This window comes from Drosophila mauritiana, chromosome X, assembly GCF_004382145.1.
Source record: "Drosophila mauritiana strain mau12 chromosome X, ASM438214v1, whole genome shotgun sequence".
Lineage (NCBI taxonomy): Eukaryota > Metazoa > Arthropoda > Insecta > Diptera > Drosophilidae > Drosophila > Drosophila mauritiana.
Window position 1 is genome coordinate 10,540,234 of NC_046672.1, and position 18,644 is coordinate 10,558,877.

An 18,644-nucleotide genomic window follows, 5' to 3' on the forward strand; every position below is an offset into this window, starting at 1 on the left:
ACTGAGAGTGAGGAGTGCGAGGGGATGAGAGGATGGGGCAAACAATAGAACCGTAGCCATAGGCTAGCAGCTATTTGGCTTAATGAGTGCCAGCTTGATTCCGAGCTGTGGGCCAACTGTTGATAACGGATTTTCTGGGTATCTGGGTATCTGGGTATCTGCATGCCCGGCCAATTCCACGGATTTCGCTGTTAAACGAACTTCGAGCCCCTTTTCCCAGCACTTTTTGTGGATTATCTTCACTTTTTGGGCCTTACCCCCACATAAGTTAATTGATATTATCTTGGATTTTATCACTGCTTGCTCAGCAGCACGTTTCTATTCAGCTGGAAAAAAGTAACACTTGGGTGACTATGGATGATTCTCCATATAAACTTTAGTGTCTGTAAGTTGTTTTTATATATAATTCATTTATGATCAGTGTATTTGATTTTTAATTTTGAGTTTTCCCGCCAAAAGCATTGAATTTACATCAAGTCTTAATTTTTATATCCATATTCATTTATATTTCAGCACTTGTCTACATGTTTCCTTTTATAATTATTAAAATAATTATTTATTCTTGTTTTTCAGCGCTCTCTGCTTGCTCTGGCTGGTTTGTCTTTTGCACAATTTGCTTTTCATTAGTCGCGACTAGCTGCGTCTCCCTCACTTTCGTTACTTTAGTTAAACGCGATACTCACACGGAAAATTGCTAAGGTATTGTTTGTTGTACATTCTAAAATAGGATGCTGCTACTCGCGTTAAATATTCATTTATGTTTTTTTTTCCTAGTCTAGTCTACATGGTAAATTCTTCATCTTCTTTTCTCTCGCATACATCATTTGACTAAGAGCGAAAGCCGCAATATACAAAATAATTTAAACCGAGGGGTGGGAGAAAAGATCAACAGAAGACTGATCCACTGATTTTCTAGTCCCGTAAAGCTTTCTGCTTGCCCGCCTTCTTGCTCGCCCCCGTCGACTGGCGAGTGGGCGTGGTCGCAGCCACTGGGCTCGCCGGCTTTTTGTGAAGCCTCTTGTGGTAGCTCTGGGCCAAGGAGTTAACGATGGACACCACAAAGTAGCACACCATGCCGATCACGAATGTCTCGAAGCAGCGCGACAACAAATTGCCCGAATCTCCAGCTCCGGCTGTCGCACCGGCAGCTCCTCGCTGCTGGCGATGCAGACGCTGCTTCTGGTTGTTCAGGAAGGACTTGAACGGCTCCTGCAGCTTGTGGCCAAGCACTGGCAGCGTGGCCAACAGATCGACAGCCCGCTCGATTAGCGTTTCGTTGAACGCGATGATCACGAAGATCTTCTGGATGTGCATCTTGATCACCGCCTTGCCGATCAGCGTGGCGCCGAAGAAAGTCCAGAATGGCACCAGAAAGTGACCGCAGGTGATACCTGCCAGGTCGAACAGGGGATTGGGAATCTGTGGGGGAATGAAACCAAATGTTATTAAGACCGTCGCATCAACAAACTAAACTAAAAACGAATTACTTTAAAGCAAAGCGCATTTGAAGCTTACTAAAAATAATATCTAGATGTACATTCGTTACTTTACAAGCGAAATCGAAAGTGAAATTCGTTTCTGTGACTTATAATCTAGTAAGCCCGCTGGTCAGCGATTTTCACCACTCACGCTTGCACAGGCCAGGATGCCAAAGAATCCGACGCGCTCCACCACGCGCTCCATGAACAGCTTGCCCTTGTCCATCATACTGAGGTTCTTTTGGTGACGCTTCGCGTTTAGGGCTTCGAACTCGGCCAGCTCTTCGGCGTCCTCTGGATCGTAGCCGGATAGCCTAGCCGCCTTGGCCATAAAGTACGGCGGCAGTTCGCCCAGCGCTGTGCCCGCTCCCCAGAGGAAGGCCTCCAGGCGCACCTTGGACATGATGGACCAGATATTCGGCACATGCTTGTCGTACGGCTCCTCGGGACAGATAATACTGTAGGAGTAAGCAAGAACAGGGAGTTAGTTATTAAGCAATGAGTACGAGAATCTGGGTGTACTCACTCATCGGGATACGGTGGCTGTGGGAATCGCAGGGAATTGCACTCGTAGGCGGCCAGCGTGACACTGGCTATGTGCGGCCCCAGATAGAGCAGGAACGTGTGCAGTCCGGTGCCCAAGCCCACCGAGGAGAGCACGCCCAGCCCCAACCAGTAGACAAAGAACCAGGTGTTCCGGCGCACAAACTCGATGGCGAACTGATGGGGACCGTCTATCTTGTAAATTACGCTAAATACGATGCTTAATACTATCAGAGTGGCCAGCAGGAACCGCTGTTGCACCAATCTGCAAGGAAAGCGTTGGATAAATGGGTTGAACATGGGGCTTCTTTCCAGCCTACCTGGTGCTCCACGTGCGCAGCAAGGTGAACAGCTCGAGGCCGCAGTACTTGGTGGTCTGCAGGGGACGACGCCAGAGGACTAGCTGGCCGCGCTCCAAGCGCTCCCGCTCGCGCTGCTTGTCTTTTTGGTTCTTCTTCGCCTTGCCCCCAGCGGCCAGCAAGGATGTGGCGGAGGAGCCGGTCTCCTGCATGCTGCTCCCGCTTATGCTGCTGCTGGTCTGCTTGACTTTGCTGCCGGGCGATTTTTGGCTGTGGGGGTGGATGTTGGTGAGTGTCTGGGGTGGCGCCTTCAGATTGCCGTTGGCCGCCTGCCGCTTGTGGCTCTTGTTGTTGCTGCTACCGTTGATGCTGTTGCTATTGCCGTTTCCGCCGCTGACGCTGTTGTTGTGACGATTGCTCTGGGCCGCATGGCTACCGCTGCTGCTGGTGGCTTCCTTTTTCGAATGCTGAGACATTTAAGCGGCTGGCTTGTAAGCGGCTGTGTTTCGCACGGTGTTTGCAATGAAATTACAAAATTTAAGTGATGTAAATGAAGGCGATTCGACAGCGGTGTAGGTGGAAATGAAACAGAAATTTCAAATTAACTGACAAGCTTCAACTGACTGATGGTGCAAAGTGTAGAAGCTCTCTCTCTACTTTTCACCCTCAGGTTGCTTCGTCGGGCGTGCCACAACGGGTAATGACAATTTGGAGATCGCTTGGGTAGCCGGTTTTCACTGGCACTGATAAGGGGATAAGTCCCCAACTGATACCACTTTCGCAGGGCAACGATCTTCTAAGAGAAGTGTGTCACAATTTGGAAAAATATGAAAACTATAGTTGTGACAAGAACTAGCAGATATTGCTGATAAGCATATACACCGAATTATTCAAGAAATGTAGGAACTCATCATGATAATCTGAAATAATATAACATGAGAACTGTATTTTTTACTGATTTACTTTCTTTAACAGGAAGTGTATAAAATCGTCGGCTGTTTCTATGATGTTTTTGTTCTCACTTTTATGCGGGTTAGTTGATAGTTTCCCTCAATTGAATTTGATTTGCGGCGAGAATGGCTTCAATTTTTCGGCAAGTGTGCCTGTGTGTGCGTGTGTTAGTGTGTGTGTGAGGCGGAAAAGTACAACAACAATAACAACAAAGGCACTCTGCTGACAGAACGACAGCGATTACAACAACAATTACGAGGGACGTAGCGTGAGATTATCATGCGATACTTGAGCACCAATAAAATGAATCCACATGCGCGTAAAAAAGAGAGACGGCGGACAGAAAGAGCGGGAGGGAGGTATGGTGGGAGGAAGGGAGGCGGCACAAGAAGCAGGCGACTTCAGAATCAGAAGCGCAAAACAGGGCCACAAAACGAACAACAAAAACAAGCTGAGTGGACAATAACACGACTGCTGTCGTTGCTGTTGTTGTTATTGTTTCACTTTCTGGCACATTTGTTATTATGGCACTTTTTTTTGTTCTTTCGATTTGGTCTAGTCAGCGTGTTTAGCCATAATTCAATAAGCGCTAAGTTCACTTCTTTCGCTTTTCTCACTTTAACATTTGAATTCGTGTGTGGCAATCGTTGCAGCTGTTTTTCATAAGCTGGAGTTCAAAAACCCGGTGGGTGGTGGGTTGCTTTTCCGTTGCAACCACCCCCTGACAGCATCGACAACAAGAACAACAAACCAGACGACAAAGCGCAAAAATCAATCGCACCCACACAACAGTTATTTCGAGGTTCTCTTTTTTATTTAACTCTCAATTTTCACTTTGTTACTAATTTCCGTCGTCACGAGTTACAACAGCAACACCACCACCAACAACAACAAGAACAATCATATGCACAACAACAAAAACACGAATGGCACAGCAAAAACAAACAATTCGCAACAGCTATTAGATTTTCCTTTCTGCACCTTTCCGAGCTGTTTGGTAACGTGTCCGTTGTTTGTTTAATCCGGCTTTTCATCGGCCAATCCGCCCAGGTGGACTTTAGTTTACCTGCTTCTCTGACAGTTTGGCACGGTGTTTTTTACAAAACCTTTTCGGTGAAAAACTGCGAGGCCAACGAGCAGTGTTGCCAGATGGTGAAATGGGCTAAAAAATCCACGAAATTCAAACGTGCACCGCCGTGCGCCAAATGCGTCAAAAATACTAAATACCTAAAATATATCGCAATTTAATCGTATTGCCTGCACTTAATGTGTGGAGATGTCCCTTTCTAGCACATGCTTTCCTTATGGCTGACTTACGATATTGCTTTGCAGAACTTGAAAGTGTGACCAGCAATGTTTCGATGGCAGTGCTGCCCATAAAAACGTTTGTGGGCGGCAATTTTGAATTGGCTAGCAAAGTGTCTTTGTTGCGATAAGATAAACAAACAATAAACAAAGTGAATTCTTTTCAATTTAATTTGCACCCTTAAACTTTTGCGTTGCGAAAGGTATCATAAGTAGCACCTTTTACGTCTTCAATTTAAAATAAATAAATGTTTTTGTTACGAATAGCAAATAATAAAAAGCACCTACTCATTGCTAGAGCTATTTCATTTTTAAAAGATAAGGACTTATTGTTCGTTGAACAAAAGAAAACGCAGTATAAAATAACTTCTTCCTGTCACTTATCGCTGAATCATCTAATCGTGATATACGTGATTGCAAACTGAAAACGAAGAAGAATCCAAATAAACAAACACACTTTGCATGTGTATTTTTGTGTTTTTTTGTTTATTTAATAATAGATTAATTACCGTACACTTAACCGAGAGAGTCCTATTCGTAACCATACACACTAAATATGCACAGAATTTTGTTGTATCGTGAATAAAAAAAAAAATAGTGAAATCATTGAAATATTAGCGAACAAAGGTAAAGTACAAAGCATTCGCACGGATCAAGTACAGCAATGGAAATTAAATGGCCCAGAAAGGGTGTGAATAGATCTGTTTTTTGGGGGTAAAGTCGGTTGGTTGGTTGTTTGGTTAATGGGTAGGACACAAAGCAGAGTTTAATTGAAATACTAACGCGTTTAGAAAATGTATATATATAAAATAATTTTCACATAACAATTCTTTTTGTAGTTTTCGGTTTTTGTGGATTTTTTTTTGTTGCCCTGCGTATCAGATCAATTTCAAGTTCTTTTCATGTGGCATTTCCTGCGGTTTTCCTCAATTCGTTTAGCTAACTCGCCGTCCATATTGTAAGCTTGCATGCTAAACACAAAATATATTTTATTTATATATAGATTTCTGTATAGGGGTGGCTCCTTTCCGATGCATTCCGACCGGAGCAAAGTTAGTTGACCCTGGCCATGCCGTAAACATTCTCATCGGAGTAGGCAATGTACAGGAAATAGTCCTCCTCGTGGTGTTCCTATAAAAATACATCGGGCGTATGGGATTCGATTGCAAGACAAATAATGGGCATCGTAATAATTACCTGGTACAGGGAGCCCATGGTAGCCGATGTTGGTGGAATGACGTTGTTCACAAAGAAGAAGAGGGCATCCTCGGGACGCAGGTGGATGCGCTTGCGAATGAGGAAGTAGAACTGACCGACGGTCAGGTCGGAAGGCACCAGGTACTTCTTCTTGTCCAAATCACCGATGCGCGCCTTGGGAGCCTTCTCGACGATGACCTTTGGGTTTGAATATATAAGAAGAAGAAATACAGGAGGTGAGTTGATGTAGTGCATGTTAATGTGCGCACATTTCGCACCTGATTACGTGCCGAAGAAGGCTCACATATTTGGCTACAAATGGCATTTGCATTGCTGGAAGCAAGTGTGCTCGAATACGTGCTACCTTGGATTATGATAATGCCGAAAACACAAGCTATAGTCTTATGAATTCTGGTGTTTGCTATCTAGTGTACAAAATACCTTAATTTTAATTGAAATCTAATTTGTTTACGGACAACTATACCTGATCTTGGCCTGACTCACATTATATTAAGGCACGAAAATGAGTAATTTCGTAATTGCATTCGGTAATTTCGTAATGCATTTTGGAATTTCGTAAGTCGGAATGTGTAATTACACACACGTGTGTTCACGTATTATTTTTAAACCAAATTCAGTGCATTTTTCGAGGGTATATGTTTTGTAATATAATTAAGATTTCTAGCACCTATTTCGTGTTCCCCTGTATCATCGGTTTTTTCTTTTTTTGTTTATTATACACAACACATGACAGTATTTTAGCCAAATTGATCACCAAGTACGACTAATCTACTGCATTTCCTTGGCTCTGGAATAATTGCTAGCTAGCCTAGACTAGACTAGGCGATCCGTTCTAGCCAGGGGCTCATTAGTTAGCCTTAGCCAAATTATTGACAAACTGGTTTGTTCGATTTTTTTTTTTTTTTGGAACAGGAAGCGGGTGCCAACATAGTGAATACGAAATAGGCAAAAACTGCTTATCGCGAATGCCACCCCTCTATACACTAGCGTTCTATCGAAATTCGTTGGCGTCATTGGCCGAACTCAAGGCACAAGTATGAGATGTGCTTAGTACGTACTAAGTATATTCTATAGAATTCGGATATATATGGGATATGCTGGTGGTCCGAACGACCAGCTGGCCTTGCCCCTCGCTCAGCTGTTATGTGATTTGGGATTGCTGCACTTGCCAAAAACACACGAAAATAACACTGGCAATAATATTTCGGGGGTGCATATATAGCGTATATGCATATACATACATATATGTATATTTACATGCATATGTAGTCCAAATTAAAATCGAAAACAAGAACTGCACTTTTCGCTGCGATTGGGGCACCTTCAGCAGTTTTGTTTTGGTTTTTGTGAAAGGAGTTTTCGCTGATAACGTGGTGAAATGCATACACACATAGCAGAAAAACAACAAAGAAGAAGCAGAAGATGTTTTTGTTTTTTCAACCTTTCTGTTTTTCTTTTTTTTTTTTTGATTATTGTTATTTTTGTTTTGTGTTCAGCAGCACATCTATGACTAATTCCAGTCGCACTTTGTGTATTTGCGAAAAACAAAACAAGCAGCGCTAGTATTGGTGTGTATAAGTGAGTATTAGCGACTTTTTTTATGCGCAGTACTCGCTCGTTTTGCCAACAAACAAACGAAATTAAAATCGAAAACAACTGGTTGGTGCCCACACAGAAAAAAAAACAAGGTGGTCAAAACTTGCTTGTAACCAAATGATGATGGCAGATAGATATATGTTCTTTTCTTGCTGTGTAGCCAGAGGGTGGGAGAGGGGCAGTGAAGAGGGGAAGAGGTGGCACAGATGAAATCTAGCACTGAAAACAACAACATCTCAACAGCTGAGCAAGTGAAACGGCTGCTTTGTTCTCTCCTTTTTTTCCTTTTGTTTTTTCCTCTCTACATCTGTGTGCGCGTGTATGCGTGCGTATGTGTGTATGCAGGGGGCAGAATTTTCGTTTGAATTTCATTTGAGAGCTTGTCGCCAATGTTTTTTTTTCCCCACCACCAGTAATGCAAAATGCACTTTATGCAATACCCATCGCACGAATTTCCCCAGCCACCTGATGTGCAATAATATTGTAATAACAATCGAAATACCCAATATGCGCAGTATTGATTTTCTTCGGTGCAAACGCAAAAAAAAGAGAGCGAGAAAAAAAACGACGCAAAACAAACGCATACACAGAAGCTCGCCATACACACACACAAACACATAGCTTTATACATATATGAATTTATATATATTTTTTTTGAGTACTTACGGGCACACGGTCTGGATATTTGCGACGGATCTTGTCGCCCTCGGCGCGACGCTTCTCGAAGGCGTGCTCCTCCTTGTATTGGAACTTCATGATTGCAATGAACAGGTAATTGGCTAAGAAACGCAGCTTCTGTCACTTCGTTTTGCTCTTGCGACTGTGCCGAATATCGATGCGTTGCTGAGCTTGTGTTTTTCTCTTCTCTATGTTTTCTCGTCCAAACGGTACGAAATACTTATGCAGAGTGACCGTGCGCAGCAGTTGGCAGAGCGCTTCGGTCTAAAATCGATGACTTGCTGGTTTTATCGATAAGCACTAGCACTGTGGTGACTGCACTCGCTAACTTCTGTGGCTAGACTGACCGTGTGTGACCAGTGAGCGCGCAGTGCTGCCAACCCTAGACGCGTTAATAGTGGTGGGCATATTACATAGACCCAATGTGGTTGGTGTATTCGCTAAATGTTATCGGGGGCAACCATGTGGTTCGTGTACTCGCTATCTGACGGCAGCCGTTATGGTTGTTGTACGCGTTAACTGGTAGGCACATCTACGGTTACACTGCACATATAACAGTTTTTCGCCGCCGTAGAAGAATCTCGGTTGTGCCATCGATATTATCGATATCACGAACTTTCATCGATGGATTGACGCTGCTCACACACATAAATATATATTGCACGGAAGGAAAACAAACAAAAAAGAGAAAAGAAGGATGAGCAGCCAGGGACATCACAAGATGTCCGGCGGCGGCAAGAACGGCACCATGAAGCAGGAGTACACCGACGTGGTCGATCTGGGCGATCGCTTCTCGGCGGACATGGCGCGCCTCTGCATGAACGAACAGTACGCGGACATGGAGTTCATCGTCGAGGAGGAGCGCCTACCCGCCCACCGCGTCATACTCGCGGCACGCAGCGAATACTTCCGAGCGTTGCTGTACGGCGGCCTGGCGGAGAGCACACAGCACCAAATACCGCTTGAGGTGCCGTTAGATGCGTTCAAGGTGCTGCTGCGCTACATTTACTCGGGCACACTGCTGCTGTCCACACTGGACGAGGATTCCATCATCGATGTGCTGGGCATGGCCAATCAGTATGGATTCCAGGATCTGAAGATGGCCATCTCGAATTATTTGCGCCAGTATCTGGCCTTGGACAATGTCTGCATGATTCTTGATGCGGCGCGTCTCTACAATCTGGAGAAGCTCACCGAAGTGTGCCTAATGTTCATGGATCGCAATGCCGAAGAGGTGCTGCTGCACGACACCTTCGATACGCTATCTAAGGTAGGTTTAAAACCAATTGGTAAAGTTGGCACTAAGAGTATGTAATGCTTGCAGGAATCGCTGGAGGAGGTACTACGACGTGACTGCTTCTTCGCCCCCGAGGTGCAGATCTTCTCGGCCGTGTGGAAGTGGATCCGCTTCAATAGCAACGTGGACTTCAAGTCCGTGGTCAGTTATGTCCGCCTGCCGCTGATGACCCTCGAGCATCTTCTGCAGGTGGTGCGTCCCTCGGGCATCCTGGATCCCGACAAGATTCTCGATGCAATCAACGAGCGCAGCACTTCGACGGCGCTACCCTACAGGGCGGCGCTCTGGCCGGAGGAGAACGTGGCCGCAGAGACGTTTCTGTCGCGCTGCATCCAGGGAGAGTGTCGCGACGCGCTGCTGGATGGAGATGTAACCTCCTATGACATGGAGAATGGGTATACGCGTCACTGCATCACGGACTGCAAAGATGTGGGCATTGTGGTCGAATTGGGCACGTTCTGCATGATCAATCACATCCGCATGCTGCTCTGGGACAGAGACAGCCGGGCGTACTCCTACTACGTTGAGGTGTCCGGCGACCAGCAGCATTGGGAGCGCGTAGTCGACTACAGCGACTACCACTGCCGCTCCTGGCAGTACTTGTACTTCGCACCACGACCCGTCAAATTCATTCGACTGGTGGGCACCCACAACACCGTGAACCGGGTAAGTCAGCAGTGATCTCTTCGAACTTTCCCCATTCTTTACCTTTTTCCCTTTCCATTAATATATAGGTGTTCCATGTGGTGTGTCTGGAAGCCAAGCACACGGCCAAGGTGCAGCGTTTAGTTGGACATTTTGTGGCGCCCAAGACGAACGTGGCCACCGTCGAGATGAGCGCCATTGTGACGGAAGGCGTGAGTCGCACCCGCCACGCGCTAATCAACGGCGATTACCTGCAATACGACTGGGACTCGGGGTATACTTGCCACCAATTGCGCAGCGGCGAGATCGTCGTCCGTTTGGGCCAACCCTACTATTTGGGTTCAATGAGGCTGTTGCTTTGGGACCTCGATGATCGCACCTACAGCTTCTACATCGAAATTTCGACGAACCGCAAGGATTGGGAGATGATCGTGGACCGCCGCAACGACAGCATCCGCTCCTGGCAGAACTTCCTCTTCACTCCGCGTCCAGTGGTCTATATCCGCATTGTGGGCACACGCAACACAGCGAATGAGGTACGTAGCAGTGCAGCAGCAACAAAACATGTGCGTTAAGCTAATGCTCTCCTTGCTCTCAGATCTTCCACTGCGTCCACCTCGAATGTCCCACCCAGGACAAAAACTACTTAAAGAAGATAGCCGTCATGGAGGAGGAGCGCGAGAAGAAGGAGAAGGAGAAGAAGACGGCAAGGACTGACGATGACAATATTGCCTCTACCTCGGGATCCTCGTTGCCGTCAGGCCACGCTGAAAGTCCCTCCACTTCCACCAGCAGCAGCCAAAGCGTTCTAAGGTCCATCCACTGGCCGCAACAGACAGCGGCCGTTGTCCCACTCACTCCGCCAGCACTCTCCCCGTCCGACACGCCGGCACTTCCGGCTCCTCTGATCCCGGCACACTCGTCGTCCCATAACTATGAACAAAATCAGCCATGGAATTTAAGTGCAGACGCAAGCCCCCACACAAGTCCAAGTTCAAGAAACAACCCCAGTCCCAACCTAAGTCGAAGCAGAAGCCAGAGTGCGGAGTGGGAGCCAGTGCCGCCATTGGTGGAGCTGGACACCAGGGAGACGCTCTGAGCTGAGCGCCGCTTCGGCCCATGATGATGTTTTGTACTTGAAATACTCCTGCGGTCTGTTAGCTGTTAATCCCCGCCCTTAGTTATATCTTGCAGACCGTGCTGCTCTTGTTATCTAGTCCTTCCCAGTGCCCCAATGCTTGCTGGTTCCAAAACCTGTGCATCGTCTATTGGTTTTGCGTTATTACCTTGATTCGTTATATACTTATATACTATATATATATATGTATATACACACATATATATATATATTTTATTTTATTGTGATCCAGAAAGAATTCCTTATGTTTGCAAGGCAGCAGAATTATTTATATAAGCAATATAACTTAATTCTATGCACACACATACACACCAGACAAACACACACACCACCCACACCACATCTGTAGTTTCCAAAGTTATGTCCTTATCCAAATCAATCCATTTGAACCGCAACTCGTAGTCTTTAGGCTCATCGAGCGGCCCAAAAATTAGGCTCTATTTATTAGGCAAATTTTGTCATAGTTTGTATTGCACGCAAATAAAAGCTAACCAAAAAAATGAACACACCGCTTATTGTTTCATTTCTTTTAAGTCACTCACACATTTCATCCACGAATTGCGCCGTCTGTGACCACTGTGCACCGCACATGCCACCCACTGCTGCCCCAACATCCACAACACGCTCCACTGTTTTGAAATTCCAATCAGAACGTTAAACCAGTTGCGCCGCACAGTGGGCGTTGGTAAGACAGAGAGGGGCGCCGATCCAGTGAGCGAATCAAAAAGAGATGGCGAAATGCAGTGTGCTAGCCAAACGGGAATTTGTGGGTTCTTGAAGAAAACAAAAGAAGTAAACAAATTTATCAATAAATTTATAAGTTAACGCATAAATCGTTTTTAATCGCAAGATAAATCGCATAATAATAATGGATTGAAAATATTACTCATACGCCGCGTTGTCTACATGATTTAATAATATATATTGCATATCTTGTACGGATGGTTTTAATAAAATGTACACGTTTTAATGAGAAATCTAGACAACTTTATTTATTCATAAGTTTTACATTTATTTTAGAGTGAATACAAACACTTTGCCCCACTGTGCCGTGTATAATAGTCAGCGGCGCAGGCGCAACAAACTAGTTTGTTTGCACCACGAGCAGCGGGAAGTGACACCGAAAAGGGGGGTGGGGGGGGGTTTTTGGGGCGTTGCAGGGGCGTCGTCGAAGGGCGCGCGCAACTAACTAGCCAACTGACTAACTAACTAACTGCGAGAGCGAGTGTGAGTGCAAGTCCGAGTGGGAGTGGGAGAGCGAGCGTGAGTGCGCGAGTGTGGAGCGGAGCGGTTAACCGTTAGCCTGCAGCGGCGGCAAGTTCAGCTCGCAGTTGAGTTCAGTCGACCAGCGGCCGCCGTGGACAAAGCAACGTAACGCCAGCAGTCGCAGCGCAGCGCACGGATATATAGCTACAGCTAACTAGCAGATACTAAACTACACACACCTCACCACATAGCCACCACACGCGGCATATAGCTCTATACATATTTGAGAATCGGAGAATCGCGCTCATATACATCAGATATAGATATATAGATCGACCAGCGAACATATAGAAAGCGGTGCTTATTTTTCTCATCTTATTTTATTGTGACAAAAACCGCGACAAGTGTTTAAAAATAGTTGTTGTGCGCCCAGCTAATAAAGTAAACTTGCCCGCCAAACTGAAACTGAAACTGAAACTGAAACTAAGCCAAGCTAAACTATAAACAGCAACAATATGGTCGAGACCGTTGTCAATATCGAGCGCACAACAACAACAACGACGAACGGACCGCCAGGTGGGGCGAACCCGGCCGTTGGCAGCGATGGCGGCTTCTGGAGCGCCATTCGGCTCAACATCGACTATTTCCGCACCATACCGGGCATCATAAAAATTGTGGAGTTTGTGAGTACTAGCTAAGATGTATCAATATATATATCCATTATCCATTATCAAACAAATTAAGCTTCAAAATCTAATAGTTAATATTCCAACATATAGTTCGAAACAATTAAATACAATCCAGTCTTTTAAAAGCTGGAACTTGGCCAAATTTCCAAACATATCAAAATGATGTGCATCACATGTTTCTAAACTTTTAGATTTCAAATCATAATTGTCATAAATGTCGATTTAAATAGAACTTAGGAATGGGATTATGTTGAAAATGTACCATAATGTACATAAATTACCTCGCATTTAATGTTCAAAAGTGGAAGTTTCGGAATTTGGCTGTTATCGTATTTCCTCGAAACTAATAGAGCCTTCAAAACATAAAGCTTTCGAGGGAAGTATTGAAATATATGTTGGGTAATGGTTGGATTGCTAGTTGTTGTATAGCAAAGTTTGAATTCCCCATAGAACTCTTATCGTCATAAATTGAACGGTTTTATCTAGAGTTTGCCTTGCGCGCCACCATTCTTTATCGAGATATCTTGAGACTTAGGAAACCCTAGAGCCTCGATGTGTACTCAATTACACAAACATGTATACAATATGCCCGCGAACAAGAGTGTGCACTTGCCCCTTGTACATACATATGTTCATATGTCAGGATCTCATTAGACTTAGGGCGGATAAGATAGGGGTAGACAAGTTGTAGGAACTGCAAGCATGTGAGCTCCATGGCCATGTGGTCAACGCATAGCCCGCTATGCCCCAGCAGAAATCCACTTTGCTTTTGGCCTGGCATTCAAAGCTGTGATCTATCTTTTCCCACAGCCGAAGCAAAATGAAGTTAAAGTGTGGGCGATGCAATCGGTATGCGACGCCGCCAACACAAGATACTCGCAATTACATGAGTGGGCAACTGGGGTAACCCAACTACCGCTCGAACGGATCTCACCTGGAAAGTTTTCAGGCAAAACTTCTCAACGCTTGGTGCTCACCAGGTCACAAGGTCACAAGGGATAACGACAGGTGCTCGGGACCCACATGAAAAATGCATTATTAAGCGCTCGTCAGTTGTCGCGGGAAAATCAATAGCGGATAAATAGCGGGGAGTGCGGGGTGCCACGATGGATATGATTACCGTCGGTCGCCATAAGCTGTCGTTTATTAACTTATATATATTGATTTTCTGCTCGGACAACCGGCGATTATCAAGGAGACTAAGCTAGTTTAGCTGACGGAGTACTTCGCGGATAGTCTGTTAGGATTTTCTTCAAACTCACACTGATCTGGCGAAAAGGAAAGCAGAAATGCTTCGATATCGCCAATGGCCAGTTACTTTGCTTTCTTACTTTACTTTTTTGGGATATTTTTGTGGCAACTAATCTTATCGGTGGTCCCCTCAAGCGATAGTCTGCTGATAGTCTCGGCGCAGTGTGAAATATGTAAAAGTGCTCCACTTGAGCGTTGGCACAAAAAAACAGGGCCATAATTGCAGCTGCTCGGTTCCCGAATGCCAATTGATGGGTATTAAGCACGTTGAATAAATAATTCCAATTGGTCTAAATGGCGGAAACTTGACCACTTTCATGGCTATCTATTTTAAGACATTATAATTGTTTCTTGAGCTTAACTATATTGTATTCGATAACTGGAACGAATGGTTCGAATTTGACCGTTAACCGATTGTGACTCATTTCGATCGATTCTGCGAATATATTTAGTGCTATAGCTAATCGCTCGTTACTCATACGCCCCGTTATCCGAAAAAAACTGGGCGATAATGTGGCGACCACCTGTTTGCCAGCGAAGAGGAGCAGAGCAGCGCCATTTTCGGTAGCCATGCTCCTGCTGATAAGCCAATCGATTCCTGACACCTGACCGCCGATCGCCATTACTCATACTCATCATACTCATCCGCCCTGTGGTCCCAAATCAAACCAGCAACGACAACAAATAAATCCCCCGAAATATAACGCCTCTAGGACTTTCGTATCTTATCGTTGGCAATTAGCATTTTGGACCCAGTATTGCCTCAATTTACTTACCATACATATGGACGCGATGCCCCCCGAGCATATATGCATTCCATGGCCAAGTGTGCTCTATATATATACGTACACATCGGAATATGTTCGAGTATATGCAAATTCGGAAAGAGAACGATTTATTATTAAGTTTTGTTGGTCGCGGTCCCTGCCGTTCGAGAATTTTGTTTTTTTATTTTTTTTATAATAGCCTAATTACGTAAGACATGTATTTTGGAAGCTGCCGACGGCATTCTTATTGTTTGGCAATGTTTAGCATTGTCGTGGATTTAAAATTTTAATAGGAATGTTCTCGCCAAAAGCGGAAATTATGACACAAATTCAAGACATTTTTTAACCACAACAAATGCGGGGGAGGCGAAGAGATCTGGGGAATTCGAGCCGAGAGTCACTTTAGACAGATGCTGGCGTTTGTTGGCGGTTTGCTGGGAATGCGATCGATCGTTGTGGCATCATGTACAGTGCGTGCCATAGGCGTAGGCTGTTTGGCTTGCAGTTTATGAATTAATATAAATTTTATATTGCTACCATTTACGGGCTACTATCTTATGCCTTTAATCAGATAAGTTTCAGTTAGCGTCTTGCCTTACAGCTGTGAAACGCACTGTACTAAGTGCACATGGCTATGCAAATACGTGTGTTTGCAAATTGTTGTGTGCTTGGATACATTTTAGGTAATTGACGCTGACTTAGTGTGCGGCGCCCTGGAAAGTGAGCTCATCTTTGAAGCTCCGTCTTGGCCCTGTTAACAGATTGTTAGCCAACAAAGGGAAGGGGCATACATAAGTACATATACCTATATTATTGGATCTATAGATATGATTTTAATAACCCCATCGCACGTACGTTTATCTGCCAGTTGGCCACTGAACTGCGCTTATCTATCTTCAAAACAATCATAGCTATCTTTATTGTTCATCCTATGCATATAATACTCGATGAGATAATATTTAAGGTCAACATCCAAGTTATACAATTCAAGGGCATTGACCCTTCTATTGGATAATCAAGTTAAGGTTGTCCCTTAACTTCGAACTATATTTATTGGAAATTTTCCACTACAGTTTGAATATTTGTTAAACATTGAGAAGCTATTGCCTTTCTTCTGCGAAGAAAGAACTTTATTTATAAAGAGGTGGAAGAGTTTGTAATTCCACGTCCACATGGATCTTGTTGTTTATGCGCAACCACTAGAATTTCTGTGGCTTCCATTGAACTTCAGACGAGGCAGACGCGGCCAGGAACCGTAGACCGTATAATCGGAGGCCAAGAACTAGATCCATTTCAGTGGCGTTTCGCGTCATTGAATTTCGCTGGATAAGTAAATAATTATGTTCGATATGGTCGATATACCTAGATGCACCCAACTCTCTACGCAGTTTTTCATGCTCCACAAGGCAATTTGTTGCCAATCGTTGCCATGGAACTATAGACTATGTTTATATATATGAACATAAGAACTGTCAACACATACAAATGTGTATATATATGATCTTGTCGTTATATATACATATGTATACGCAGAAGTAAAAATAAAAATAAAAAGCCAGCCATAAATAATGTTTAGAAAAGATAAAATTCGTATAATTCCCAGACGATTTTCTCTCTCTGGCTCTTTTATTTTTGAAAAGTGACGCACAACATTTGTGGATCACAAGAGCGAGGCTAAAAAAAAGAAAATAAGGCAAATTAAGAATACGAACACCATTTGGAAAATGCATGAATCCAAGATCCAAGATCAACAAATCTCAACAAATCGCTGATGGTTCAATCAACCTATGACATGCTGCTGCTGACAGTTAATGGTTTACCAGATAGCAAATAAGAAAAAAAAAACAAGATGTTGCTATCAACAGGTCGCTTTTGGCCTGGGCTACAACTTTCAGCTTTCACTTTTCGTGTACCTTTTGTTTTAGCCAAAAACACAATGACGCTCAAGTCGACGGACTGCGCACACCTGTTTGATTTCGTATTTTGTCGCTGTGTCGCCAAAAGCTTATTGCCATTTAATTGCCTAAAACAACCACGTCGCCGGAGAATGTGTGTCATCATCGGCACCTGTCATCCAGCTTTATGATCTTAGGGTTCCCAACTAGCGAATTAGCTTGAAACGCGATAAGGTTCTCGAAAGTGACTTACAGATAGTTCAGTATACATATATTAGCAAGTTATTACCAATATACATTGAGTCATTCATAGATACGGGATACTGCTGTTAGCTCAGTTTGTTTGAAATATGACATAAACTTAAGTTAAGTTGAGTAAAATGGAGTACCTAATTGTTTGTGAGCTATGTTACTACAAGCACATTTCCAAATAATCCGAGGTACATATGTATCTTTGTAGATATGTAATATGTATCTATGTATCTATGCATTGGCATTCTTTGAATTCACCGCTTAATTAGCTGGAGAACAAGCCGCGATTCTGAGCACTGCCTTTCATTTTCTTGGCGTGCATTCAATTGAAGGTGACATCATGACATGCTCACTCCAGATTCGAAATCACGACCTTGAAGAGGCGCCTCTCAATTGGGTGACTATACATATATCACAACGAATAATATAAGTTGCATAGACATCTGAAATATGCATTCAACTTTACCCTAAAAAGACATTGAATTAAACTTACGATTTAATGCGACAGATGGCGCTTGAATCTTTAAACTATTCGCATGATTGCCTCCATTGCGACCTTGTACTTACACATTTACCCATCATTTTATACTCACCAGGTGCTGGGCATCATCTGCATGGCCCTGGCAGCTCCTCCACTGGCCTCGGCCACCTCGTTCTTCATGTTCGTGATCGTCATCTCGTTCATCATCAACATTCTGCTGATCGCCGCCTATTTCCTGGGCATTCGTGAGGCTCTCAACGTGGCCGTCAACTGGATATTCTCGGTGAGTGGCAAAAATGGCAATTAACTGCTCTGGATCATCATCGCTTTGTTTCGCCCAACAGGAGCTGATCACCACCGCTGTGCTGACGCTGCTGTACTTCATCGGATTCATTGTCCAGCTGGCCAGATGGTCGGATGCCACGGGCATGGGTTCCGGTTCGAATACCGCCGCCGGTGTCTTTGGACTCTTCAATTTCCTGGCCTATGCGGCGGGCACGTACTTCCTGTTCCTGGCCCACAGGTCCGGGGCCACCCACTAAGTGCAGCCAACTCAGTGACTGGATCTTAGTCTAGAGTTATTTCTAATTGTTAACAGAATAAGTGCAGATCGAGTACTTGTAATTTTGCCTCTTTTTTTTGTGTATTGCCAACGTATTTTTGTTTTTTGTTGTTAATTTATGCGAGAACGACGTATACAGCAAATCGACAATGGAAAGCGACATGGCTTTCTGTTCTTAATGTTATTTTATTTAAATGGCTAACTAACGTTTAAGTCTTAAATCCACCCGCACAAGACCATATCTACGACAAAAGAGTAGGGTGGGCAGCCCATATAATACATTAACTTTTATCATTTCATGACTTATATATAATGATTTTGTATTTTTTTCGAGACGAAATAATATACGTAAATGAAATAATTTTTTGTGTCTTTCACATACAGTTACATGTA

At 44.1% G+C, this 18,644-nt stretch overlaps 4 protein-coding genes across 5 annotated transcripts; 2 read left to right on the forward strand and 2 right to left on the reverse strand.

Moving 5' to 3' along the window:
* Nucleotides 1-479: 479 nt before the first annotated feature.
* Nucleotides 480-4,435, reverse strand: LOC117147667 (vacuole membrane protein 1). 2 transcript variants are annotated; one of them, XM_033314641.1, is made up of 5 exons: nucleotides 4,338-4,435; nucleotides 2,342-2,819; nucleotides 2,005-2,286; nucleotides 1,630-1,936; nucleotides 480-1,419 (listed from the first exon to the last, which is right to left on the reverse strand). In XM_033314641.1, the coding sequence occupies exons 2-5, from the start codon at nucleotides 2,794-2,796 to the stop codon at nucleotides 913-915; spliced, it is 1,551 nt and encodes a 516-aa protein (XP_033170532.1). In that variant the 5' UTR covers nucleotides 2,797-2,819; nucleotides 4,338-4,435; the 3' UTR covers nucleotides 480-912. The 2 variants fall into 2 exon arrangements, with proteins under 2 accessions (XP_033170532.1, XP_033170533.1); XM_033314642.1 differs by having other exon boundaries at nucleotides 4,253-4,413.
* Nucleotides 4,436-5,286: 851 nt separating this feature from the next.
* Nucleotides 5,287-8,367, reverse strand: LOC117147747 (gamma-aminobutyric acid receptor-associated protein). Its single transcript, XM_033314753.1, has 3 exons — nucleotides 8,057-8,367; nucleotides 5,774-5,971; nucleotides 5,287-5,707 (listed from the first exon to the last, which is right to left on the reverse strand). Exons 1-3 carry the CDS (start codon nucleotides 8,144-8,146, stop codon nucleotides 5,630-5,632), a joined length of 366 nt encoding a protein of 121 aa, XP_033170644.1. The 5' UTR covers nucleotides 8,147-8,367; the 3' UTR covers nucleotides 5,287-5,629.
* A 273-nt stretch (nucleotides 8,368-8,640) lies between these two features.
* On the forward strand, nucleotides 8,641-11,652 carry LOC117146406 (BTB/POZ domain-containing protein 9). Its single transcript, XM_033312590.1, has 4 exons — nucleotides 8,641-9,338; nucleotides 9,393-10,031; nucleotides 10,100-10,546; nucleotides 10,609-11,652. Exons 1-4 carry the CDS (start codon nucleotides 8,766-8,768, stop codon nucleotides 11,107-11,109), a joined length of 2,160 nt encoding a protein of 719 aa, XP_033168481.1. The 5' UTR covers nucleotides 8,641-8,765; the 3' UTR covers nucleotides 11,110-11,652.
* An 822-nt stretch (nucleotides 11,653-12,474) lies between these two features.
* On the forward strand, nucleotides 12,475-18,612 carry LOC117146410. Its single transcript, XM_033312609.1, has 3 exons — nucleotides 12,475-13,037; nucleotides 17,805-17,972; nucleotides 18,034-18,612. The coding sequence occupies exons 1-3, from the start codon at nucleotides 12,870-12,872 to the stop codon at nucleotides 18,229-18,231; spliced, it is 534 nt and encodes a 177-aa protein (XP_033168500.1). The 5' UTR covers nucleotides 12,475-12,869; the 3' UTR covers nucleotides 18,232-18,612.
* Nucleotides 18,613-18,644: the final 32 nt, after the last annotated feature.